Source organism: Anarhichas minor, unplaced genomic scaffold (genome assembly GCF_050575085.1).
Source record: "Anarhichas minor isolate MPS153535 unplaced genomic scaffold, ASM5057508v1 ptg000042l, whole genome shotgun sequence".
Taxonomy (NCBI): Eukaryota; Metazoa; Chordata; class Actinopteri; order Perciformes; family Anarhichadidae; genus Anarhichas; species Anarhichas minor.
Window position 1 is genome coordinate 8,697,299 of NW_027466488.1, and position 26,977 is coordinate 8,724,275.

General features: G+C 42.1%; 1 protein-coding gene across 1 annotated transcript; it reads left to right on the forward strand.

The window, feature by feature from the left end:
• The first annotated feature begins 15,010 nt into the window (after window positions 1-15,010).
• LOC142970030 (apoptosis regulator BAX) lies at window positions 15,011-22,732 on the forward strand. Its single transcript, XM_076110181.1, has 6 exons — window positions 15,011-15,225; window positions 16,708-16,756; window positions 17,624-17,785; window positions 18,324-18,456; window positions 19,157-19,261; window positions 19,384-22,732. The coding sequence occupies exons 1-6, from the start codon at window positions 15,156-15,158 to the stop codon at window positions 19,480-19,482; spliced, it is 618 nt and encodes a 205-aa protein (XP_075966296.1). The 5' UTR covers window positions 15,011-15,155; the 3' UTR covers window positions 19,483-22,732.
• Window positions 22,733-26,977: the final 4,245 nt, after the last annotated feature.

Below are 26,977 nucleotides of genomic sequence, written 5' to 3' on the forward strand. Positions count from 1 at the left end.
ACCGTTGTCTCCTACGTGAGCGCAGAAAACATTATATTTCCCACAATTTAAGCTTCTGCATTTTCCAAATGCACTAGTATTATTCCTTGTACCGAACGGTTTAATACGAATTTGTGTATTGTTACACCCCTAGAAACAAATAATAACTGTAGCTGTGGCGCCATCATGAGGTGATTAGGAGATGGTTCAGCTGCAGGACAGCAGTGAAGGCCCAGGTATAAAATGCACGGCCCGCCACTTGAGTAAATATTGATTTACAAATGGATCTGTTCCATCACTGAGTGAGGCTGGAAAGAATGTAATTTCGCTTTACACATGACTCACATGTTTGTCGAGCCACAAGTGGTGATTAGAGGATTACAAGGGCTGTTTAAAACAAATGAAAAGATTAAGACAGGCAGCGTTCTTACAGATTAAACATACTGTGCAAATGTCCAGTGAGACTGTAGCTAAACATCTGCTTCGTCAGAGTGGGGTTGTCTTTCCAGATCCCTCTCAAGTTACAAGTTTGTCGTTGCCGGACTGTTTGGTTTTAGTCTAAGACAGAGGTCTTCAACAGGGGCTCCACGACCCCTAGGGGGTCCGCGTAGGTACTGCAGGGGGGACGTGACATCTTTGGTTGATTAGACAATTTTTCATATTTTTTTATACAAAAAAAAGAAAAAACATGAATCTGTCCATTATTTTAATAGTTCAGCATTGTATGCAAGATAACAGGTATGTTTATGCATGGCAGTGGCACTAATAGGCCATCACTAATTTTTCATTTCCACATTCATGTTTAAAATAAAAATGTAAATTTGAATAGCTTGTATGCATGATTATCATGACAGACAATGTTGATATTGGTATCAGTTGACAAGGTATGTTTATAAATGGCAGTGGCACGGCCACCCTGCTCACTGTACCTTGCACATGTTTAAAATAAAAACATGAATATATGAACCTGTGTATTATTTGAATAGCTTAGAATTGAATGCACAATAACAAGGTATGTTTCTACATCGCACTAGGCCCAGTTTAATATAAAACACAATTTTATACAATATATATAGGCGGGGGTCCCTGCTCCATCTCTCTATCATTTGGGGGGCCTGAAAAATGTTGAAGACCCCTGATCTAAGAAATAAAGCTCACTTCATCTCACCTAAGAGCAAAAACAAAAGTTATGCCAGATGTAATGTTTAAAGTTTTAGTCTACCTGTAATGATATTTTATTAAATGCATACGGAGAGAGACTGGGTTTACTTGACCAATCCGGTAAATGTTTGTAAAAAAATGAATATGTGTGCTGTGGGCAGACAGAAGAAAACAGGGAGTTACTCAGAGTCCCAGATACAGGTGTAAAATTTCATTACACGTACCGAGTGGTTCTCTACTGGTCTGGCTGCGGGACCCACCATCACCCCTTAACGACAAGCGACCCAAATTTTCAACTTCTCAAATGAATTTAATGAAAAGATGGTGCAGTTTGAACCTGAGCTGAAAATGTCCTCTGCAGTCGTAGTATAGCTCTCTTGTGCAGAGGAATTGTTCCTGTCAGTCCCCGTCCCACACATGTTTCACGTAAACGAGTAAAACTGCTTTGTTTGTGATGTCTGTAGATTCGTCCATTTGTAATGCAAAATGACCACTCGCCTTAATTCGAGCTGTGGTCTGTTGTTTGATGTCATCCGACATGTCTTCAATTCGCCTACTTATAGTGTAATTTGACAGCGGTATAGCTTTCAGTTGATCTGCTGCGGATTGATCTAACACGTCCGTGTCCATGGCTGCAGGTAAGTAAACACTTTAGTGATGTCCTCAGGTCTTCAAGTCGTTTTCGAAAGTACTCAACAGGATTATCTTTGAGAGAAGAGTCTTTTGTTTCCAAATGCCACTTCAGTTTTGGCAGCTTCTTACTTTCTTGTGCCAGAACCTCGCTGCACAAAACACACTGAGGTTTTTGCCCTCTTTTGTCCTCAATGTAAGAAAATCCATATCTCATGTAGTCGGTGTCATACTTGCGTTTCGCCATGCTCAATTAGCACATGGAAATTAACTTTGTGGGTGTTCTTCTATTCTGTGAAATGGTGGGTGTCTATTAGCGTTACAAGGCATTAACGCCAAATACTGGTAAGGATTGCCAAATACTGCATAAAAAATCCCCTTCAAAATAAAAGCACAGGATTATTATTATTTTATTTTTTTTCAGGCAAAGGCCCGCACCCACTGAAAACGGGTCCGCGACCCACTTTTGAGTCGCGACCCACCAGTTGAGAATCACTGCTTTAGCTACATCAAATTATGGTAATCTTTTACATGAACTACGTAAAATGACCCAGAAAGGACTAACATTGGCCATTATTCAGAGCTCAACGGAGCAGAATCTCACACTTTGTATTGGGAACCTTTAAGGCACACAATCTGTGATTACCGAAGGAACAGTTCCTCATTTTGAGAAATACTTTTACTTGCTATCTTTGCGAGGGATGAGGACATTGACATCAATCACAAGAGGTAATGTGCGGAGCAGGATTTAGGACACGTTTAAACACAGATTATACGTACATGAAGGGAGTGTACTGAGGCGTTTTGTTTTTTATGTGTCCTCATGCCCACTATTTCTGGTCACTGTGTCTGCCTATAGAACGGGTTGTCAGATACATTCTGTAAGCACAGGGTTTGGTTGTGGTCTCTCTTCAGGCACAGTGACACCAAACCTGGCAACTTTGACGAAAAGGAAGTGGCACACAGTCACTGCATGTCCCGAGACCTGCTTCGCTCTTAATACACAGGCAGAAAGAAAGTGTAGCCGAGGGTTTATGTTGCGCCTATACTTTAGGATAATAATAAAACAATAAACACGGGGCTCCGTATTCGGCGCCAAGATGCCAGCAACTTTATTCCTTCTCACACACCTCTTCAGAACCTCTTTCGTCTCCTTCCGTCTCATCCTCCACAGTAAAAGCACAAAACACATACACAGGAACACTGCTTCTTAACATACTCAACATAATAGCTTACATACCTCCCCTCCTCCATAAAGAAACGTCCCCGTTTCTAAACATCTAAGTGCAAAAAAAATCAAATTTTCCAACCCCCGTAACATGTCTTGATAACAAATTTGGCAGTAAACAACATTATACATCCTTCGATCACCAAACTGCACAGCCTCCAGAAAATATGCTCCACTAATCCCAATAGACACCAGACATAGCTGACCCCATAATGTTTGGACACACCATCCATATAAAGCATGTGCTGCTACAATGAAGAAACATGTTAACAGACATATTCACACATTTATCACTCAAAAATCAGTTAGCGATACGTGACAAAGTCCTTTAAATATGCTGGTTGTCTCACAACTCTCTTTGAACGAGACACAGTCTGTTGTGGTTCACTGGTGCCCGTAACCAAAACAGTCTCTGTGCCACCAGTGACCCATGGCTCCTCCACCCCACAGTCCTCCTCTGGCGACCCCTCATCCTGCAGCGAAGGAGCTTGGTGAGGAGAAGCTGGGAGGCTACTTGAAGAACCAGCAGGCCGTAGCAAAGTGTAAGGTTTCAGTCTGTCATAATGAACAACCTGCTCCGGTCCGTGGAGGTACAAAGGACTGCCAATGCGATAGATGAGTCCCGGTTCTCCCTGAGAGTCCAACACAGCCAGGACCATGTAGGGTCCCTTCCAGTGGGGAGCAAGTTTCATGCGGTCCTCCGTAGGATTATGCAGCCATACGAGGTCCCCTTCTTGATACGGCTTATGACGTGCCGTTCCGTCAGTTATTGTTTCTCATGGGCGTCAGCACCACACTGCCTGGCACCACAAAAAGCTGTCTCCAGCCTTTCCGCCAGAGAGGTCACAAAGTCAGCATGAGAAAGAGGCAAGTCCAAGTGCACCATTTGCGATGGCGCCAACACATCCTGCTGCCTCTCATCTGCCCCCGAGGTGGTCGAGAATGCTTCCAATCCAACATCGTAGCAATATCTGGGTCGGCTTGTTGTAGTTCTTTCAGTCCAGTGCCATCATGTGACAGTGCATGAATGAAAGACCGGTCATTTATCTCACTGTCCGGTTCCAACGGCTGACCCCCTGTGATGAGGTCAGAGGTCGGGAGGTTCCCCGCGGATGGCGGTGTCAACAGACTGTCGGCTTGGGGAACACCTGACTCCCTGTCTGAGCCTACTGCATTCACCTGTGTGGTGTCATTCACCGTACCAGCCACAGGATCCTGTGGCCGCCGTGAGCATCAGCATTAGTATGCTGTTTTCCATCGTTGTGTTGAATGACCCAGTTGAAAGGATCCAGCTCCAATATCCCACCGCTGCCACCAATGTAGCCGAGGGTTTATGTTGCGCCTATACTTTAGGATAATAATAAAACAATAAACACGAGGCTCCGTATCCGGCGCCAAGATGGCAGCAACTTTATTCCTTCTCACACACCTCTTCAGAACCTCTTTCCTCTCCTTCCGTCTCATCCTCCACAATAAAAGCACAAAATACATACACAGGAACACTGCTTCTTAACATACTCAACATAATAGCTTACAAAAGCAAGACATGGTGTTTTCCTAAAATGTTGAAATATTCATTTAAAATGTAGACGGAAGTAGAAGAAGTTTGCATTTTGCAAGAAGAAGAGAACACTGTTAATGCAAATGTTTTTTTGCCCCATTCAAACCACTGCGGAATTATTTTCAACAAACTAAACATTTAGCATTTTATATGGTAATGACCGATGATACGCCTGTTTCCCCGAGGCATTGTTTACATATACGTGTAGGAGTCATTACGACTGTGACAACTTGTTCTGTTATCAGTGTGTCAGTGGAAAACTACTAGCTTGTTTTTAGTTGTGCGGTGCAGGTGGTGGTGGGTGGGTGTGTGTGGTGTGATGAGGTGAGGGAAGAGGGATCATCCAAACACAATATTACGCTGCTCCATCCTCTCGCCCACGGGCTATTTATTCCGTCAAAACAAAGGGTTTGACAGTCTGCAGGTCACAGAGGCGCCAGCATGGTAGAGTTCTGTATGTGGTTCATCGTCGCCACCGTGTGGTGTAAAAATAGATGCTCAATATAAGCCCACTAAATAAGCTTTACTCTCATTCTTCTTGGCCTCAGATTCAACCAGTCGCTCTGGTTAGATCAGCCGAACCAACATTTTATGCGTGAACTCTAATGATATAATAATATATTTTGTGTTGGGGCAGGATGGAGGATTTTGTTTTGGTTTAGGGGGGTAAAAAAAGAATACTGTAACTCAAGTCAGTCCTACAGTAAAACACTACGGTTTAAAGGGGAACACCACCTAAATCGTTCATCAACATCATAGCCTACACCAAACATTATTGGCTGAAAATATTTCACATGACAAGAGATGCGTACACGCAGACATTGGAAACATCTGGAAATGAATTCAAATGAGACAGTGCAGACTAAAACAAATTACATATTTTAAGCCTCGAAAAGTGGTCAAATGATCGTACATTATGGCACTTTTGGCTTTATTGATCATACATCATACAGAGGGCAAAATGATTGTACAAATACGTTAACTATTTTACATCTGGCAATGCCACTGCCACTGGAAGGGCACTTTATCATGTTTTCTCCACTGGAAGGGCACCCTAGAGGGCACTTCATCATGTTTAATCTACCGAAGGAGCATCCAAGAGGACTCTTTTGCTGCATTTCTTTCGAACATGATGACGCCATAGGGGGCCTAGGCCATGGAAATAACATATTGGAATTGTTAATTTAGGTGGTAGAGTCAAATTCCTTGTACTTGGCCAATACAGCTGATTCTGATTGCCAACATACAACAAAATTGTAGGATTTGGAGTGACCATGGACACTAAGACATGTCAAGGGGTAAAGCAAGTGTGTGCACATTGTGCTAGTCTCCATTGATTGTATCTTGGTTCATCTATGAAACTTGGCCTCTTGAGATACCAAGTATCACTCTTACTAAACATGGGGTGCTTCCCATTCAGCTCATTAATTATGTTTCCCTCCTTCCTTTCCCGCTCCTCTGTCCTCTGTAAACTAGAAATCATATAGCAGTCATTATTATAGCTAGGATGAAGCACAAAGAGGATGTATTCCCACACCTTCCCAGAACAGGGGAGATCAATTTAAGAGTAAAGCACAGAGAAAGATGTTGTCCCTCCCCCTTGGCAATGTCCAACTCAGTGTATGACAGAGCGAGGATTGAGTGAAGTCATGATATTGCTACGTAGAGAGCCCACTGCACACAGTACACATATGAATTACTGACATCTTAATAAGTGAAGAATTCATTTTAGATTAGATCGTTTTAATCTGTGGTTAAGTCATAATATCTCCACCTGAGAAAGTAGAGACAAATGGAGCCCCAGAGGGGTCACGTGGGATTTGTTTTCTGAAATACTCTTGTCTTCTCTCACACTATCTTTTGCATTCCATTTCATCCATAGAGGAAGGCTGAGCTGTATTATTATTAATATATAGTAGTTGTGCATTAGACCACCCCCGGTCGTGACCATAGGTGGGCGCACCTTCAGCTGTTGAGATTATGACCATAGCCATGAGATGTTGACGGAGCTATTGCTATGGGATGGTGTTGTAGCTGGGTGTTGAGAGAACGAGCCATTCCAAAAATGTATTTAGTGAAGAATGGGCTCTCATGAAGATTCAGAACTCCATCAAGGAAATAAACTTGTTCAAAAATGACATGGTGCCATTTGTTATATATACCCTCAAAAAGGCAAACCCATCTCCATGTTGTTTTTTTGTAAAATCAATCAGTAGCAACAGTAAAATGATATGCTTATTATATATAAACTATAAAATTAATAAGTTATAGAAATAACTATTCAATTAAATTAATCATTTCTTATTTTCTTTGATATTTTTGTCATATACACATATGTAATGATCACTCCCGTGTGTGTGTGTGTGTGTGTGTCTGTGTGTGTGTGTGTGTGTGTGTGTGTGTGTGTGTGTGTGTGTGTGTGTGCTTCATAACTGCTATAAGTAGCGTTCACTAGGGCCCTTCATAATAGTGTGCACTGGGGCCCATTGTAGCTACCTTACTGGTGTACTGGTAACACATCTGTCACAGCTGATAGGTTGATAGGTTCATCGGTTCGGTTGGCTAGGTGTAGGCATGAGGAATGAGACTTGCTAGAAGTCATACTGATCCCGAAAACTGTCTGTGTTATAAAATGTGATGCTCACACTAACGCCTCTGATCCCATTTCAACAGGAAATGCTGCAGCGGATGCTGCGGCTATGCAAACGGCTGCTTCAGGTTACTCTTTTCAGCTCACAACACTTATGCTAGGTGTGCCTCGATAAATATCTCTAACTTATGATGTTAAAGTATTGCAGACATTGGCTACCCCTGCAGAGGGCAAGTGTTGGGCCTCATCTGGTGCAATTTACAAAAATGATGTATGGATTGGCCCAGACAATAGTTTGTCACTTGCTCTCTTCCACTCTTGTGCTAAATTAGCTCACGGTCGAGATCATGTGATTATGTAATTTTATTAATTCAGCATGATCCCGTGCGTGCCAATCGAACAGCTGCATACGTATATTATTATATTATGCGAGTAGTTTTTCTTTTTAACAGTAAGTGGGCGGACCAAGTCACCATTGTATCACTAAATTAAATTGGTTAAAATCCTCGTCTTTAAATTGGCTGTATATCACTCTCACTCTGACATAGAGAGCAGGTGAAAGACTCGCTACACATTCTGTCCTCCACACACACTACTGTCCTACTGTCTGATTTGCACGTGCGGGACCCCTACACGTGTGCGTGGATCTTATTTGTGCTCGCGGATTTTGACATTGATTTGCCTTCATACGAGGGCAGCACGGTTGCTGAGTGGTTAGCACTGTGGCCTCACAGAGAGCTCCTGGCCCCTGTTCCTCTCTGTGTGGAGTTTGCATGATCTCACCGTGTCAGCGTGGGTTTCCTCCGGGTGCGCCGGTTTCCTCCCACACTCCCAAAACATGCATGTTAAAAAAAAAAAATTGACAATAAATCTGATTCTGCCTTATTTTATTTGACACTATTGGTTGCTCAAGAAAATGTCCTCCAAATACTTCTGTCCTCCACTCAATACTGTCCTCCAAACACACCACTGTCCTCTGTGGTGTCTTATTCATTTCCCTGTGAGAAATAAATGTGATGAGAAAACTCTCAAAGGACTTTAAGTATTTTATTGAATGGACACATAGAATAATTCAGCTGAATGGTCAGAGCTCTTCTTACCCCACGGATGGTTCGGAGGGCTAACAACAAGTCAAAAGTTTTTCAAAGCTTTTCAAAGCAGAGTATTTTTGCTACACACAAACTGAACTGCTTGTTCCAGCTGCACATTATCTTGTTTCCCCCCTTCAACCCCCCTCGCAGGCTTACTCTCTTTTCGGATGGAGCTAAGATGTCAAGGCCGGGTCCCAGGCCTTGACATGCAAACAATACATGTTCTTTAAAATTCTTGGGCAAAAACTTTGAACCCTCTTGTATGGACCTCTACACACACGTGCGTGGATCTCATTTGTGCTCGTGGATTTTGACATTGATTTGCCTTCATACCCTCAGCAACTATGAACGTATCTGCAGCACCGCTCCTGACAGATGGCCTCCAGTGTCAATAGAGAGTATACGCGTGATGTGTTTATATTTTTAGTCAAATAGTTTTTTTTATCTTATTCTTCTATTGTAATCTACCATTAATCTCCGGCATAATAAAGTTCCGTCTTATTTTATAATTTTATAGTTTTTAACACACTCATGGTGCCATCACACGCTTACTCTCTACATTTCCTGTGTAAAAATCCATCGAGAGAGGTGTTGTGTTCATAGTGCGATTCATACCTGGTCATCGTCGACAGTGATGCAGCAGCAGAATGTCCTTTTGGCCCAGGAAAACAAGCGCTTGAAGCAGTTCTTCTTCTTATTTCTCTTCTTCTTGGGCTCCATGTCGTCTGAAAATCGAAAGGAAATTTCAGTCGAATCCACAACAATGTGAAAGAACTCGACAATTCAGACACGCATGGAGGCAAGCATTTCCTACCAGATGTGGTGGAAGTGATTTCTTTGTGTTTCTGTTCCATGTCACGGTCCACTTTCAGAATGGGAGGGGGGTCACATTTAGGGGGTCGCTCCACTGGACTTTGTTCAGCCGGTGTAAATCGTAACATGATAACATCCGGATATAATATGTCTGGGGTCGATCCGCGAAATCCACTGGTGGCACTGAAGCTGTGGAATTATGACACAAGCAGTTCAACAGACAGCTATTTGTTGTAAAAATAAAAATGTATATGGCTGACATGAGGAAAGGAAATAGTCTCACCAAGTTACATCTTCCGAAAATGCTGTCAGTTTGCTGTCAGGTTGTGGAGGTTGAGCAGAGAGAACAGCTGGCGGTAATACTGAAGCTGTTGCAGATGTTTCATTTATGCTGTTGAATGAAGACAGGCGCAGTTACTCAGAGGCACAAAGCTACTACAAGTTACGTTACATGTTGATGATCGCCAAAGCTACAATTCAAATGAAATGCATCACATGCTAATGATCATAAATTCTTGAAAGCACAGATATCGACACCACATTTCATCATGTGTTCAGATCCCATTAATGAGAAGACAGAACAGTAATAAAAGACATCTCTAATTATATTTAGTATGGTGGAAATAACTCATTTGAATTAATCCAATCATAGTTCAGCAACTGTAAGATGCAGCAGATGTCAAAAGAGTGTACATGGCGCTAAAATAAGAGCGATACCCATTGTGCAAAGCGTTTTTTCACCCTTCCAAATCCAAAAACATAGAAGATAAAAGTGTAAGGAATTAATGTAAACAGTGTGTACTGTATATCTGCTCTAACGCAAACGGGTAACATTATCATGCCTGCCTAACTAGCTACTACCTAACTACCGACTTAACTTGTTTGTAGCGTTATAGATTAGAAAAATATATATTTTTTTATTATTCAACCTTTATTTAAGCAGGCGAGACATTATGACCAAATTCCTTTTTACAACAGGGCCCTAAAATGTTTTCAATACTCATAAATTAGCTGTACATGAAGTAGTAAAATATTTTAGCCCACTTGCAAACACAGACACTTACCCAGTGCTATGCTGGCGGGGTTCTCTTGTGATGAATGGATGGGCGAGGACTTGACTGGGGGTGATCCTCTTGTTGGCATCCATTTGAAGCATTGCCTTCAGCAGGTCAATGCACTCCATCTTTTCATCAGCTTCCACCTCATTCAGGTTGCGGGAAACAAAATTGCAAATCCAGCAGTGGTTTTTATTTTCTGATTCAGAATGAATTAAAATCTCATCTATAGCAGTGACAGAACAATCTATCCAAACACCAACCGTTTTCAAATTGTCCAGGTTGTCGTCGCTGAGCAAAGAGATTGCCTGGATCTCCTGAGGTGTCTAAAAGAAGGTATTTCAGATAGCTCTTAATCACGTTAACTGATTAATATAAATCTTAACCAGAGAAGAGAATGTTAAGGGAAAGGCTTTTTGACACATTAGAAAAATCATTAATATAAATAAGGAATAATAATGGTCCACGATCTTGTTGTACCTTCAGTCTCCAGCGACCAAAAAGCATTTCTACAAAATTAGATCTGGAGTACATCCCAGCACTCAGAAGATGGGCTGGAGGTACACCCAGGAGTTTCACCATGCCCCGTATCTGCAGACAAAACACAGCATCACACCAAGATAAGAACAGGATGCCATTCATCTCCCACAGTCAAAATAATATCTATAATTTTCAATGATGCATTGCATCTCTCACATTAGAGATTACATGACATCTGCCCCAGAGATCCCGCAAAATCAGACAGCAGGCCAAATGCTGCTTCATACAATCAGATTACCTAAAAGTTCATGATTGGCAAGATCTAATGCTGCATTCCAGACACCTCCAAACTTAAATATTTCCGACCTCCACCACTCAAAGTCGGATATCCTACATTTTAACCTGGGGAAAATCCATCTACCACAACTTCATTAAGAAGAAGTTGTCTGACGTCAAACAACAATGGTGTAAACTAAACTGTATTGAATCAAAATAATACTTACTATCATAGAGTTAAACCTGTCCTGCATTTAAATGTATGTCAAAATATGTTGCTACGGTTATTAGGTAGCTGGTTACAGTAAACAATCTCGGAAAGTTATCGTCTCTGCACAAAAGTTAATTGCTAAAATGTTAAAAATGTGGAGGCTGCACTGCTGAGAATTGTGTGACCATTTTCTAGAGAAACATCAGTTTGTCATAGTCAGCCATGTTTTTTGTTTAAGTTAGGCATCGTGCACCTGGAACGCTTGGAGGTCGGAAGTTAGAGATTTCAACCGGGAAAATTCCAAACTCTGAGATGTCTGGAACATTATGTTTATACCTACTAGTGCAAGATGAGGTCATGATTAAAGATGAACTGTTTCTCAGGAAGTGACCCTCTTTCAGGAATTTGAAGTGTTTTTAAAGGCCCACTATGGAGCTCTGGGTATCAAACCATCAATACTTTTTGGGACCAACCGAAATGTGTCATGAGCAAATATTAACAGGTAACCTTTGTAAATGTTTTCCAAAAGATGGAAATGAAGTCAACAAATTTGCTAGGCCTCGCAAATTTGGTGAGAACCACTGAACTAAACTTAACAGTATTTGGTTCCAAAAACAACAACTCATTGGAACCATTAAGATCTAGGAGCGCACCAATCTGACTTTTTCAGTCCCGATACTGATGATGACACCTGGGCTGATCCGATACCAGTTTAATTAATGAGCTGGATACCTCACAGTGTGGAAGACACTGGGATCATCAGACATGACTTTAACATTGCTTTCGCAATATTGTAAGACTTAATGTAAGTAGACATTTGATTTTAGACATAAAATAGCCATAGAACTTGTTAGCGTAGCAAGTGGGAAATACCTACCTGATGTAGTGAAATCAGGCGTAAAAATATAATTAAATTGAATATATTGGTACCATTGCCACTGATACACGATCCACGATGTTAGAGTCGGCCCAATATCTGATATCAGTGTTTGATTGGTGCATCCCTATTAAGATCGAGAGCCAATCGCTCTTAAGATAACAAAACAAAGAATATGTGGATGCAGCAGTAACAGATCTCATAGGAAAAGAGGAAAAGGGAAGCAGTCAGTAGCCGTTTCCATCAATATGTATCGCAAATTTGAACCAAATTTGAGAACGTCTTCAAAAGAAAAAGAATGAATGCTTGTTTCCATACACCAGCGTTATGCAATTATTAGGAGTTGGTTCATCGCGATAAGCAGTACGTGGCTCCATTTCTCCTGTCGGTGAAACCATTATACCATTGCAGAAAAAAAGGGCGCAACGTAATTAACAACGCACCAGTCGAACCTCAAAAGGTGAAAATATGTTAATGTCAGGAAGATTATATCAGATCTGCGTGGAGCATTTTTCCGTCTCTTCAATGGATTTCAATCTGTTTCCATTGCACTTTGTCGCATTTTGCTTTTTCATTTCGAAATTTCATTTGCCCTGCTTCACGTTAGAGGTCAGAACAGACGATCCGAAGTCGATGAGCTTCACCCTGAGTGGCTGAGCTTTTCTGTCCACCACCATGATGTTGTTTAGCTTTAGATCTGTATGTATCAATCCAATGGTCTTCAGGGCGTCAAAGGCTGTGGCCATCTGCAAGATCAGCAATGACATTCAAAGGGTGGACTCACAGCTTTTTGACTTTAGTGTTGTGTCCGATGCTACTGTATCCATACCTGTTGGATTACACTCCTGATGTCATGTACATTCACGGTTTCCTTTTCAATCAGGTAGTCCGATAGAGTCATATCCAGCAACTCAAAGACGAGAGCAGTTCTTCTGTTCCTCAGCTCGAAGGAGTCAATGAACCTGACGACGTAAACAAGTACATTTTGATTTATTTTACATTTTTATCAAAAAAGTCTTGGTTAAGAAAGGTCTCAATATGTCTTCAACCTGCAGGTGCATGTAATGATCCAACTCATCTGTGACCATGATAATCCCTTACATTGGAGATACAAGGTTTTTACAACGCAGTGATAAAATATTATGTGTGTTAGTGGCTAAAACGTTAAACCTTATTGGAGAATAAAGTGAACCTAAAACTGAATATTTACATTAAAAAGGAAGAACCCAATGTGTCAATAAACACAAATACAAGGTTTTTAGCTGTGAAAACCAAAACCTTACCTTCACTACTTTAACCTTCAGCACTTCAGTCATTTGCCACACACAATAACACATTAAATATGATTAAGTGAAGCATTTCATGAAGTAATAGTACGTTTTTTTGCTTTGGTAAAGGGGGAAATATGCACAAAGTAATTGGGTTGATAGTGTACCAGAGTAACAAGATGCTAAATGCCCTAGCATGGTCTTTTTAGCTAGGTGTGTGTAGCTAGCAAGTCTGGTTTGTTGACGTGGCAGTCGAGTCTTTCCAGATGAAGGGAAAACATCCATCTTGTTTATGGATAATAGGGTACCTTAACAGTAAATACACAGCAAACTCCTCATCAGATCCCTCGACAGTTCTCTCAGTGAAGAAGAAGCTCCAGAGGATCAGAGTTAAACTGGACTGGAACAGAGGAAAACTGTCCTGCTGTGATGCCGATACCAACACACATGCACACCTTCACACACATTTTCACCGAGAGCTTGTTTCCGTACTTTAACACTGTAAATATAAGCCCACTCAAGATATTACCAGTGAAGGTCTCTGTGAGGCTGGGTTCAGACTAATACTTGAAAGCCCTCATTTATTGAAAGTCTTTTAACTCAAGGATCTCGTACTCAAAATTGTCTTCTTGGATCGTATTTTATTGTCTTATTCATACCGAAAAAAAACAATGCAGCAGGTGCCGGAAAACCAAATAATTGTAGAAGGCCTCCGGCAGCATTGTCTTTCAGGGCAAAACGTTGTCGATAAACATCCTGTGTGGTGGAAAAAACGATTCAATAGTACCGAGTGAGTCCTATGATGCTGAAATTAAGAAACATTGAGGAAAGAAGTTTGTCTTTAAAGTATTTATTCTCTGCGCGAATAAAGTTAAGTCGTCATACAATGCGGTCTCAACAATTTACTCGTGGGTGTGTTATGTTGTCTGTAAATGTGGGGGAGCTCTCTCGTGCTTGGTTTACTTCTGGGGGAGGGGAGAGGAGGAGAGGAGAGGAGGGGAGGCGGAAAAGGAGGTACTTCTCAAGTCTCTTAATTGTCGTTTCCTCGCTCCTCGATCCTCGCTTGAACCGGAAGTTGTTTCTGCGCCGCCATATTGACGGCCGTCCCAAAGCTCTAATGTAGCTCGGAGGAGCGAGGAGCGAGGATGGAGGAGGGACCTCGGAGGAGCCATGAGCGAGGAACCACGAGAACAGACTTCCAGGAAGTCTTTTAACGGCCGACACGCCCCCTCATTGTTCATCAGTTATGTGATTGGACGCTGCAGCCGATCGGACTGACTGACTAGAGTTTCATACCAGAGTGAAGACAGATCACAGAATAAACTCTAGTTTATATTTGATTAGGTTTCTGATTCAACATCTGGTTTAAATAAATGTTCATTGTAGTCTGAACAACAAAACGACCACAAACAACTTTCTTCATTTATTAGAAAGATTTGTGTTTTCATGATCTGATATTTCCCTCAATAACTTTTATTATGAATGTCATCAGAAACAGACGTCGCTTCACGTGACGCAACTGAGGGAAGGACGTCTCATGTCTCTTAAAACATATTTCCTCGTTCCTCTCTCCTTGCATGGTTTCCTCCATGCATCCCTGGTGGGAGGGACTAAGACGCAAGGAAAGGACGCAAGTGAGGGAAACGGGGATGCAATTAAGAGACTTGAGTACCCTAAGACGCAAGGAAAGGACCCAAGTGAGGGAAACAGGGATGCAATTAAGAGACTTGAGAAGTACCCCCGGTGGCCACTGCGCGCTTCCGTGTCACTTCCTTGTTCCTCTGTGGAAGGCGAAACTTTTCACGGAGTGGATACGTCCGGGACTTTGTGACTTCACTTCGGCCAACCTCGCGTTCAACATTGGAAGCAGACATCTAACTTCATCGTCCATCGCTCCGAGAGCTCTCGCTCCGCGCTGACCGAAACTTAGAAGTTATGGCTGACAACCGGGAAGAGGGGAGAGAAGACGGAGACCGGGAGCCTCAGGGCGCCGAGGGTGGGGAAGGTACGTGAAGCCATGTCAGGTGTACTCACAAACTTAGCGGCAATCTTTTTCACTAAAATAGACAAAACATCGTTGAATTACTGTACATGTTAGAATGACGTTTACATTACCAGGGAACGTCACGTTTCCTTGTCAAGAACGGAGGGACCGGTGTTGTGCCAAAGTTTGTTCCCCGTCGATGTGTTTCCTCAACCCGAAACTAGCCCTGGGTATAACCACAACAAGTCGTCTGTTGTGGTGCTTTACATGACCCCAGACAGGTAGCTGTGCCACGGCTAACCAGAACCTAACCTCAGCCCCAACCGCGGAGGGTTCCCTTATGGGACACCCTATTCTCACCGGAGGGAACCCCTTTTATGACGGACGACCACTTTTAAATGTCGGTTCAGAAGGGACGTGTCGGACATGAACCTTTAGCCAGGGTTAGCTATGTTGTGTAAGACTACCTGAAGTTTGTGTTATTACCTCGTTACAGAGGCATTTAGCTTCCTCTGTCCCGCGGTTCATTCAAAAATCATTAAATATGAGCAAGATGTTGTCTCTTAGAGCTGGTGCGATGCTGCATGGTTTAGCTTGCTATTGATAAAGAGTGTTAGAAGTGTTGAAATTAGCTTATTGGATATATGCCGATTCAATGTGTGCATTGTGAAGAACCGTAAAGGCCTCGTGACTGCTCTACCCGGTAATTTAAGTGCGGCTGGTGACAAACAAGGTAATAAAACGGGCAGCTCTTTGCCTGAGTCCGGACACGGAGTCAAGGGTCACTGCGGTGTGCTGGGGCCGGTTTCAGACTTTATTTGATGAACATTTGGAACAAGTCGTGAGCAAATATGCCACCAAACACCAACGCGAGCTACGTGCCCATCAAACGAGGAAGACGCCTTACTTATTGGGTCAAAGACGGGACCGATGATGTCAAGAGGGAATTGCCACTGATTGTTGTTGGGACGGTGACGTCACACGAAGACGTACGTTTAAGTTTCACTTTAAAATCCAAGAACAAGAAAGAAGCAAACTTCTAAAAGCCAACTTTTGACAGAGTTGACGTATAGACAGCACACGTAGTTGAGAGAAAGTCTAACAGACCATTTTTAATATCAATAATATTCTAATAACAATATATTAACATAAATAATTCCCCTACTTTTGTCAAAGTTCAGTGTCATATTGATGTACCTTGTTTTGTTAATTTTGATGTTAGAAAATATACTGGAAAGATAGTTAAAAAACTATACAACTTATACAAATTTAGTAGTTATAATAGTGAACTGTTTGTATAATAAAATAAAACAAACTAAAGCCTTAAGAATATTACAAATCAAACATAAATCAACATGTCTTGTTGGAACAAGAAACTTTTCCCCACGATAACATGTGTCGGTAAGCTGTTCTTTTTATTTTGAATATGACACATCTGTTCTCTACATTTAGACAACTAGAAATGGTTATTATGGGTATTAATAAGTCTTCTCATTGTTCCAGATGTCGTCGATGATCCCATCATGGAGCAAAGCGCGGTGGTCCTCAGAGGGTAAGTCTCATCGTTACAACTTGAATAATATCAATGATAATGAACTTGATTTATACAGCACTCTCCAAAACAAAGTTACAAAGTGCTGTTGAAATAAACATTGAATACAACAATAATCCAAGATCAGGTCAGGAGAGAGAAGACGTGAGGTGTTCCTCCGTTGACGAAAACACGATTGAGCAACTTTTGAAGCTTGTTTTTCAAACAAAATGTCGCTGTCAAGCAACCTGGCTGCAGGGTTGACATTTGTAGACGGGGAGCCAATATGTTTTTGAAAAGAATGACAAAGGAACATGCCAGAGGTTTTTTTCACGCTTTAGTCAGTTTACAACTAATTTTCATCTTTCCAATTTTTTTTCTAGAACAACCCATCGTTTATCAGGTGTTTTAAAGTAATTGTTTATTTTTGCACAGCATGAAAATCCACTCGAAGAGACTTAAAACGCGACATGCGTAGTCCATCGAGGGCTGGGCCATTTCCCTCATTAATTAATCCAATTTTTTTCTTCTTCTGCACAACACGTAACATTTTTACATTCAGTATTGAGTCCTCGTCTGGGTATATTTCTTGATTTGACCCAGTTGTACCTGAGGCAGATCTCAATGGATCATCAATGGGCAATCCTTTGTGATGTATATACACACATATTTCAATACTGAATGGAGTGATGTTTGTCATTGAGATGATGATCATATGCGTTTTAGGTATAGTTTCCCCGGTAAAGAGGTAATCCCAATTAATTTCATCAATACTGAGATCACAATTATTTAACACATTATATACCTTTCAAACCTGGTCTTAGTGGTATGAAACTCACGTTTGAATATGTGGTATTTCCTCGTTGAAGCAGTCCTTCTCCTTGCCAGGTTTGTGACCGCACGAATAAACGCAGAGGATCCCAGTCGTCACGTGTCCTCTGAGCAGCTGGGAGGAAGGCCTGGTGAACAACAGGATCCGCAGATCAAAGAGGTGGTGCATCAGCTGCTCAAGATCGCAGACGAGATGAACAGGAATGCCGAGCTCCAACGGTACGTTGTGCACCACGTACAAACTTTGGTTACAGGTTAATCACAGGGCCTTAAAGTCAATCTACGGTAACTCTGTCACAGCATGTGCACGAGTGTTCATTTTGTCAGCTGTTCTTTTGGTCTGAGCCAAATGTCCTTGATAGTTTTTATCATGTCTTGAGTCAACCTCATCCTGTTTTTTTTAGTCAGGTTGTACTAAAGGACTGGGCGTCTTAGTCAGTAATTGTTGTGATTGTTTTGGTATAGTATTAGTCAATGAAAACTGTAGACATTTTTATGCCTTCACACCGGCGACAATACTCGATGGAGGCATTATGTTTTTGGGTTGTCCATCCGTTCGTCCATCTGGTCCAGCCTGTAGGGAAGTTCTTCAATTTTGGCACAAACATCCGCCAGGTAAAAATGATGAAGGGAGGACATGTTGGACAGACATGGGTGTGAAATGCAACTCGACCGGTAGGCGGAGGCACACGACCGTGAGGCGGTCATTCTAGTTCAGCCCTTGTTACGTTTGAATGTGTCCGTTTCTTCCCGTCAGACTGATCAACCAGGTTCAGGGCAACGGTGCTCAGGACATCTTCATGAAGGTGGCCAGGAGCCTCTTCGCTGATGGCATCAACTGGGGTCGAGTGGTGGCTCTCTTCCATCTGGCCTACAGACTCATATACAAGGTAACACCCAGAAACAGGCATAGAGTGCACCATTAAGGCTGAGTCCTTACCGCAGAGGCCCAGGTTTGAGTCCAGCCCAGGGCCCCGTTTCTGCTTGTCATCCCCATTCTCTCTGTCCTTTGCTATTTCCATTTGTCTAATAAATGAATAATATTTAGGGGACTCCATCGAATTCACCATTTTAATGAAATTAAAATTAAATTTGTTTTTTTTCCTGCAAAATACAGGAAGACTAAAACACGATTTGACATGTCATATTCCTTAGTTCAAAACAAATAACAAAGTTATTGCTATACATCAGGGGTGTCAAACATATGACCCACGGGCCGTATGTTTGACGCTGCTCGGTCATCTTCGGTCTGTCCCCCTGGTTCAATACACTAGGACATAACCACAGCTGCTAGCCACTTGGTGTCACGGCAGTCCCGTTGACAGCGGCGGGTGTGCATATTATTGATGTTTATAGACAAGACAGTCGACAGACTCAAGACAGCTGATCTAGCGGCTATCATGTCTCTTACGTTTTGGCTAAAAATAACTTTCCATTCACATTTTACACATTGTGCAAAAATACATATTTGAATTAATTGGATTAAATTACAGTATTGGCCACTTTTAGATTTCATTCTTACATTTTACACAGAAACCTGGCTTCAGTAGCAGTGCAGTTCTGACTGGTGTCTCTGTTTTTGTTTCCAAGGCACTGACCACCGACCACCTGGAGAACATCCGAATAATCACCAGCTGGGTTCTCCGGTTCATCAGAGAGCAACTGTACCGCTGGCTCGTACAGCAGGGAGGCTGGGTGAGTGTCGCGTTGTCCACACAACGTACGGTCAGCCGTGTGGAATGTTCACTGGAATTGTTGCTTTAAGGCATTATGGATGGGATGCGAAGCTCTTAATCTTTCTGTCTCCATCTCTCCAGGTCGGGGTGATCCATGGTTTTTCTCGGTGGAGGACGGTAGCCATAGTAGCATCAGTAGCATTGGTGGCAGCTCTCGTTTACTACAGGAAGACGCGCTGAGAGCAGCAGACCTCCCAACCCAAAGGCTGCAGTCCCATCACCCGGAAAACTGCAGCCAGTTATTAAAGACTGTTAATTACAACCACTCCTCACCCTCCACCTATTCATCCAGTGGAGGATAAGTACTGTACCTTAGAAGGGGGGGGGGGGGGGGGGGGGCTCTTCTCTTCTCAGGATTCCAAGAACAAAACAAAACAAAAAAGGTCCACCGGGCATCTCCATCATCCTTCAGCAGCAGCCGTATGGAAGCACAAGAGCTGCTCCCTCTAGCAGCCATATTGGAGGCTGGCAGCAGACGACGGTGTTCGTGAACGTGGGGCGTAGCTATAGATGACTTCAAACAGACCAGGGGACCCAACCCTACCCGAACCAGGTCTCAGGTCCACATCTGTTCTGGGTGGGGTCCAACGTAGATTTCTCCAGTATGTGTATGTATTTATATAGTTATCTAAGCAAAATTTGGAGCTATAGACCTGAGAGGACATAAGAATGGTTGAAAAAGAGTCTGATGACGACAACAACCAATCAAAATTCAACAAATTCCTGTATTGTAGGTTCATCATGTTGGCTTGTGCCATTCATTTTAACAGCCATGTTCGCTCGGTAGTTCATCAGGCCTGTGTGTCTTTAGACCCGTATATAGCTGTGACACCATTTTAAAACTGTCATGGTTTTCCCAACTGTTAGAATAGATGTGGCTAAAGTAACAAGACCAATGCTCTACACCACGGCAAATTTCTGTCTGGACATATCTGGTCTTGTATAATTTAAGTCACGGGCTATTTTCAGATTTAAAAAATTGTTCAGTCTCAACAGAATTCAAAAGAACTGCAAAGTGGAAGAAAACACTGGATTAAGAAGTTTAATTTTTATAAAGTTTTCTCTCAATACTTTCCTCCGGATTCTTGTGGCTAATGCAAAGTTACCATCGGATTATATTACGGCCATAGGTTTCAATGATTTCCGTTTTGTTTACTAAGAAATGATGAATAATTCTCAGGCACTGGTTATGGAAAAGAAACAAAAGGACACAAATCATAAAATCATTTTTCACAGCAGGCCATTTGGCATGTTATAGCCCTGGTGTTAATGTAATGAACTACACAATGTTCTCAGGCCCAGTGTCTGCTGAGGAAAAAGTTCTATTGCCAGAGTTGAGTCTGAATTAATTTAAACGGCTCATTGTAATTTCAGACTTCTACAAAGAGAATCTTAAGATTTCAGCTCCATTATTGGATGTCTCTTCCAGAAATGCTTCTTCAGAGTTGTTGGATGACTTACCTCAGGTTTTTATGTGCCTTTGACTATTACACAGTTGCTCAACATTTGTACTGGTAATTCAGCCAGAGATTTTATTTTTTTCCCACTCCCATCATTTAAACTTCTAATGTGTTCCGTGCAGTATATGAATGGGACTTTTAACTTCCAAAACCCAGGACCCTCCCACCACACAACTCTGTAGGTGTGGGGGTGTTAGAGAGTAAGACTGTGTTTACAGAGAGTCTATTTATTGGCTGACCATCACTGTATTGTGAATTGCACACCGGGTCAGGTATCGCGCCAATTGTCTCTAGAGCGCTTTCAAAAACAAACGTAGCATTCACAGACGAGGTCGTGTAACTCTCCGTACCAGCAGTGTTGAGAAGCGTACTTCTGTTGCCTCTGTCTTTCTGAGATCTCCCCGTTCGGTGCGAATGTAGTCGGTCACATTGAAACACGCGCCAAATGTTTCGTCGGACGCAATGCATAAGATAGGGATGGGACTGAGGAACTCAGTCTGGGTTAGCCGGTTTACCATCAGATCACTGTCATACTGTCGTCTGACCAAACAAACAGAAAGACTCCAATGACCCAACAGCTCCTCTAACCCATCCAATCACGTAGGTGGTACGTTCCTACCCTCTAATACCACCCACAGTGTTTCCTTAATTAGCCCCCTGCAGGAGGTAAACACGTCCCCTAACGGTAAAGGTGGCAGTTTTAAACAAATGGTTAACGTTGTGAAACGGCCGCAGTTTGGTTAGGATTCGTAAAAGATCACGCTTTGTGTTAAAAATAAGTTATGACTTAAGTAATCGTTGCGTTAAAATAACTCGGCCTTTGACCCAAACAGCGGCCTCCTGAGTCAAAGTCCTGTGCTTGTTTGACCCAGACGTTGCCCTCCGACCTCCTCTTCGTACTGCGTCACCTGACTTCCTCCTTTGCTGCCGTCATAACTACTACCGCCACCTAACGGCAAACGTAAATATGGGTCGTGAGAACGCTGCTTGTGCCGCTTATGGGGTCGTTTTTGGGGAGGGAGGACGGTCTCCAATGACGACACCAAATAAAACGCAACAAGAGAGGCAAGGGGCGACAGGACAGACGCTCTACTTCAACCTGCTGGTGACAAACGGAGCAACAACCTACAGCAGCCAATTGCTGATCCAGTCACACTTCTCACACAAGATAAGGGAGAAGACATTTTTTATATCTTTTCTTTTTATTATTATTACATTTTTCTTCCACTGTGAATGGTAATGTTTTTATAGAACAAACTGCTTATGAAAATGAAAATGCTTATGTAGAAATTTTTTTCTGTCACATATTAGCTTGGTGTTTTCACATGTACCTGCGCTGAACCCCTCAGACTGAGTCGGTTAACTGTGCCTACATTTGGAGACTTGCAGAATAGGCCCACACAGCCCTGTTATCATGTTCCAGCCCGGTTGCTCCCCGCAGTATTTCAACTTCATCGTCACATGCTCACTTCTCCAATGTGTTTTTAAAATTAACAGATGCTGGTCGATTTTTTTTATTTTTAAACAGGTAAAACCTCTGCAACTGCTAGTAAAAGGAAAGAAAAATAAGCTATGTCCTTTGGTTTCTAAATTTGCAATAATCTTTTAAGAGTACGAGAACCGTTCTCTGTGGCTCATAGATAAAGATGTAATTATTTAAACTATTGCCTTTTGGTTTCTTGGGATGTGTCGGGGTCAGATGATCTGATGGATGGTTTATAACACTCGGTGGCTAAACGCACCTCGGTGTTGTTGTCTAGTGCCACGCCAGCTTTTCTCAGGTGTTTTTGCTTCTAACTCTTTTTGTGCACATTTGAGAGGGATATCACACTATTTATCCGCTTGTTTCATGGTGGTTTTTAAAGAAAAACATTTTTTAAAGTGTGACCTGATGATTATTTTATTGTTAGAAAAATGAACTCATTGGACTCTATTTCTGTGAATAAATGAAAAAAAAGTGTTATACCACTCGTCGGTGTCGGTGTGAATGTTCTGAGGTCATCGTGGGATGTCTGGGCAGTCAAGACTTAAACTAAGAATTTATTTATTCACTAACATGGCAGTTCTGTTAACGGGGGTGTAAACCTCCCAGTTTAAAGATGTTGATCGAGGTACTTCCAAAAATATAATAAATTAAAACCTTTTCCCAGCAAACGTTAACCAAGGGCCCCTAGAAGACTGCAGACTGTCTTCTTCAAAGACCCCTGGGGGACCGTCTTTAGCTTAGCATCATCGGTTTATTGCCTCAATCTTTTGACCTTCAGGGAAATTTGCAAGTGTACTGTTTTTCATGTGAACAATCGGGCCGAGTATATAGTACGATAAAATGAGGGAAATATAATAAATAATTTTTAAGACTTCCTATTACCTTCAATTTCGAAAATCAGTTTAGACACCCTGAGTGTGAGATAGGACACGGATGCAATTAACACGCACAATGCACGAGCAATGCACTACTAATATAGTAGATAGAGTAAATGGAGTTTTTAAAATTTTGGGAAATGCGCCAAAAATGTAAAAACGATTCCTATAAACGACAAGGTTAATTAACAGTTATTGTTGTGTTATGTGCATGAGATCTCATTCAGAAAAAAGAAAAGAGAGTTGAGTTGACGTAGACCGATCTGATTTGTTCTGTGCAGCGAAGGCCCTCCACTCGACGCGTAAAACCCGATGGCGAGGCAGTCCGGGTGGTCAGAGCATTCTGAGGGAACCATGGAGGTGGTTTGGATCAGATCCCAGAACAATATTTCATTATTATTTTATCCTAACCGGTGAGAGAGAGATTTTTTTGGGGGGGAAATGCATTAAGGACCTACTCTGAACGTAGCGTCGAATTTTGAAAAAAAAAATGGATATAATAATACATATAGATATTTAAACCCAGATACAGCCATGTGAAACATCTTGTGGCAGCAGTGCTGCCACAAGAGGGCAGGGAAGATCCATCACATTTATTCTGGATCCATTTAAACTTAATTGCTGGTCTCTAAACTTAAATGGCAAAAATATTCTTGAAAAAATAATAAACCTCTGTAACAAGCATTCCTGCCGATATTTATGGATATGAGTTAAATCTGGTGAAAAAAAATAAGTTGTAACTTATAAACCTAAGTGGAAAAAAAGAATACTCTGATACATGCAGGATGATGCACCCAGGGACTTAATATCTTGGTGCTAAATAGATTCTAGTAATATTCACTTCAGGACTACATTTATTGGATTCTCAGTCAGAGCCTTAGTGGACGTGAGCAGGTTTGGGATTTCTTGCTGGTATGTCTGACTGAGGTCGGGAATGTTCGGTCTGAGGCCGAGGGTTTCTGTGGGGCATGAGACACATTTCACAGGCTGCTCCTCGAGGGGAGAATGGGTTGTTGCCAGCACAGCTTATACCTCCACAGTCGGTACCTGCAGGTTACTGTTGGTCATCATCCACCACAGTAGAATACAGCCAGCCTGCCTCTTACTTCAGAAGGCAGAACAGAAAAGGTTTTTTCAGGACAAACTGGGCTGTCATGAATTTGTACATAGTTACATGACCGTAAATACAACAGAAACACAAAAGAAACAGAAAGTTCAATCTCAGATATTTATTCAAATCACACACAACACAATGTTGACCTATTGGCTTTTGAAATTTGTTCGTGTAGGCCTTGGAGGGTGGAATAAGCACTGTAGCGAAACACTGATGAAAACCTATTTACATATCTTCCAGTCAAGACCCTATTGTTTTTTTTTAGGGGTTTTATTGTGTGTGTTTTTGTCTAATAATGTATGCAGCTCCTTCATCCATACAAGGACCGAATTATTTATTCAGGGATGTAAATAATAATAATAATCGGATGTCACTTCCTGCCCACTTCTCAAGGAAACAATGAATTTATTTTATTTGTTCTATTTGATTATTATTTTTTTTATATTTCCTTCTCATGTATCTGCTTTTTATTTTGTCAATAGAAATGGTATGACTGATTGTTTGTTCATTCTTTCAACTAACTAAAAAACAAAAAGTCCACATAGCTTTACAATACTATCCAAGCGTGCAAAGGATAATCTACACGTTATTTGCTACACTCAGGATACTCTACTCATTATTTCTGTTGCCGCCCAAACAGCACAGACGTGACTAGGATGGGGAGATTGTCATGTTATTCCATTGTGAGCAGCACCTGACATCAGCACACGCAGACGCACAGCCTCTGTTTCGCTTACAGACTCGACCCAGTGCATCATGGTATACATCTTGTCCACGGTAGGCTCTTTAGCTAACGGCTAACAACAACGACTTGTACACGATATCGCTGTGTCGAGTCAAAGCTGTGTCGTGTGCGTCACAACGGCATATGACCAGTAGGCTAACGTTAGCTGACACGTGTGGACCACAGTTTCAATGATACAATTTATAAGAGAATAAAAAGGGACTCTCTGTTTCAGGGTGTGTGTGTGGTCTTTGTGTTGAAAGCAAAGACTGTATATAAGAAGTGGACGTAGTCATCGTGACGTCACCCATTGTTTGTGGACTGCCGTTATGAAGCCTCGAGTTCAGCGATTTCGCTGTTGCCATCTTGGATTACAGCCGAACGCCATGTTGGTTTTTTTCGCAACCAATGAACAGAAGTCACCATATTTGGAATGCGGAGGAGTGACGTAAAGTTGTACATAAAATGGCGTATACAGCTCTGTTAGCAGCAGCAACCTGTCAATCACAGTACCCCCGCCCTGAAGCATACTGTGCTTTATTGTCTATTTCACTCTAAAAGGGATCATAGTTTACTAAATGAACATCATACTGTATTGAATAAGACTTGAAACTAGTGATTGAGACCATAAACTCATGTTTACAATGTTAACTAAGGTAATAAATCAAGTGAGAAGTAGAGTCATTTTCTCATAGACTTCTATACAATCAGACTTATTTTTGCAACCGGAGGAGTCGCCCCCTGCTGGTCAGCAGAGAGACTGCGAGTTTTAAGACACTTCTGCATTGGCTTCACTCGGCAGAAACGGGTTGAAGCCCTGGTCTCCACTTTTTCCCAGTACACATCTAGGCCTTTGATTCCCCGGTCAGGCTGGGCCCCTCCCTTCCTCCATCTGCTAGTTAAGTGCCGCTGCTGGTCTGCAGTTTCCTCCAGCAGGTCCGAAGGTTACAGCGCTCTCCCCCACACGTCCTTCTAGAGAAATCCCCTTGCTGGCTCCTACTGGCCTCTCAGCAGACATTATTGTGAGGCTTCTCCTTATAATTTAACATTGTTTGACTAGATGAATTATATATGACAGAAGAAGAGTCTCTGATTTATTTCTTAAATGACACACTATTTTCTTTGATCCTATTCCATTGCACATACAGTATATTTTCTAGGTTATGATTTACCTCACTGTGAGCCTCAAAGTACCACACAGTGAAGACAGGCTAAATGCCTTGTTTTGGTTAATTTGCATTTTGACTCCACTTGTAGTGCTTTGGTGGTATTTCTGCGGTCAAATGCTGAACAAGCAGTTGTTTGGCCAATCATTTGTATGTCTGGTAAAGTGTAGTTGACGCTCCTGTCTTAGACTGTCATGGTGGCCCCTCATGCTGTCGTCCCAGTTATTCTTTTATCAAATGATAATCAAATGCATTAGTTCCAGTGCATAAGAGCATTCACAGGAAAGATAGAAGTAACAAATAGGCAGATAAACAAAATGCGAAACCTCAAATGAACAAAAGGTTCTCCCTACAATATTCAGAGCATTCGCAGCAAACAATTATTTGCTAAGTAAAGCTATAGTGGAGTAATGTCTAGCTGAGCAGAGAATGAAGTCACTCTCCCTCTGTGTGTGTTATCTGAGCTTCTTTGTTGTCATAGCGGGTCCAGCCGCGCTTGCATTTTAATGCATGCTATCGCGGCTAGCTAGCTAGCTAGCTCACGGCCACCGCTCCGCACTGCGCTCATGCTGCGGTTACGACTGATAACGCCGTCCCGACCGGCAGTGTCGTTCAAGAAGCGCAGCGCCCACCCTCCGGTTCCCCCACAGTTAAACACTGTTAGCTCTGTCAGTACTGTTGCTGTCGTTTGCACCGTTTGCTGCGAGCCGCCGGCTCAGCCGTTGCCATGTTGAGAGCCGTGTGGAGGCAATAGATATGCTCAACATTTTTTATTTTGCACCTTTTAAATGAAACCTGGAGCTGCTTCCTGTTCCTTTTTCAATGAAAATGGCTACACAACTGTAACGTC

Coding starts and splice junctions, on each gene's coding strand:
- LOC142970030 (XM_076110181.1), top strand. CDS start 15,156: ATGGCTGACAACCGGGAAGAGGGGAGAGAAGACGGAGACCGGGAGCCT. Junction 16,757..17,623: donor AGCGCGGTGGTCCTCAGAGG/GTAAGTCTCATC, acceptor TCTCCTTGCCAG/GTTTGTGACCGCACGAATAA. Junction 19,262..19,383: donor TCGTACAGCAGGGAGGCTGG/GTGAGTGTCGCG, acceptor CCATCTCTCCAG/GTCGGGGTGATCCATGGTTT.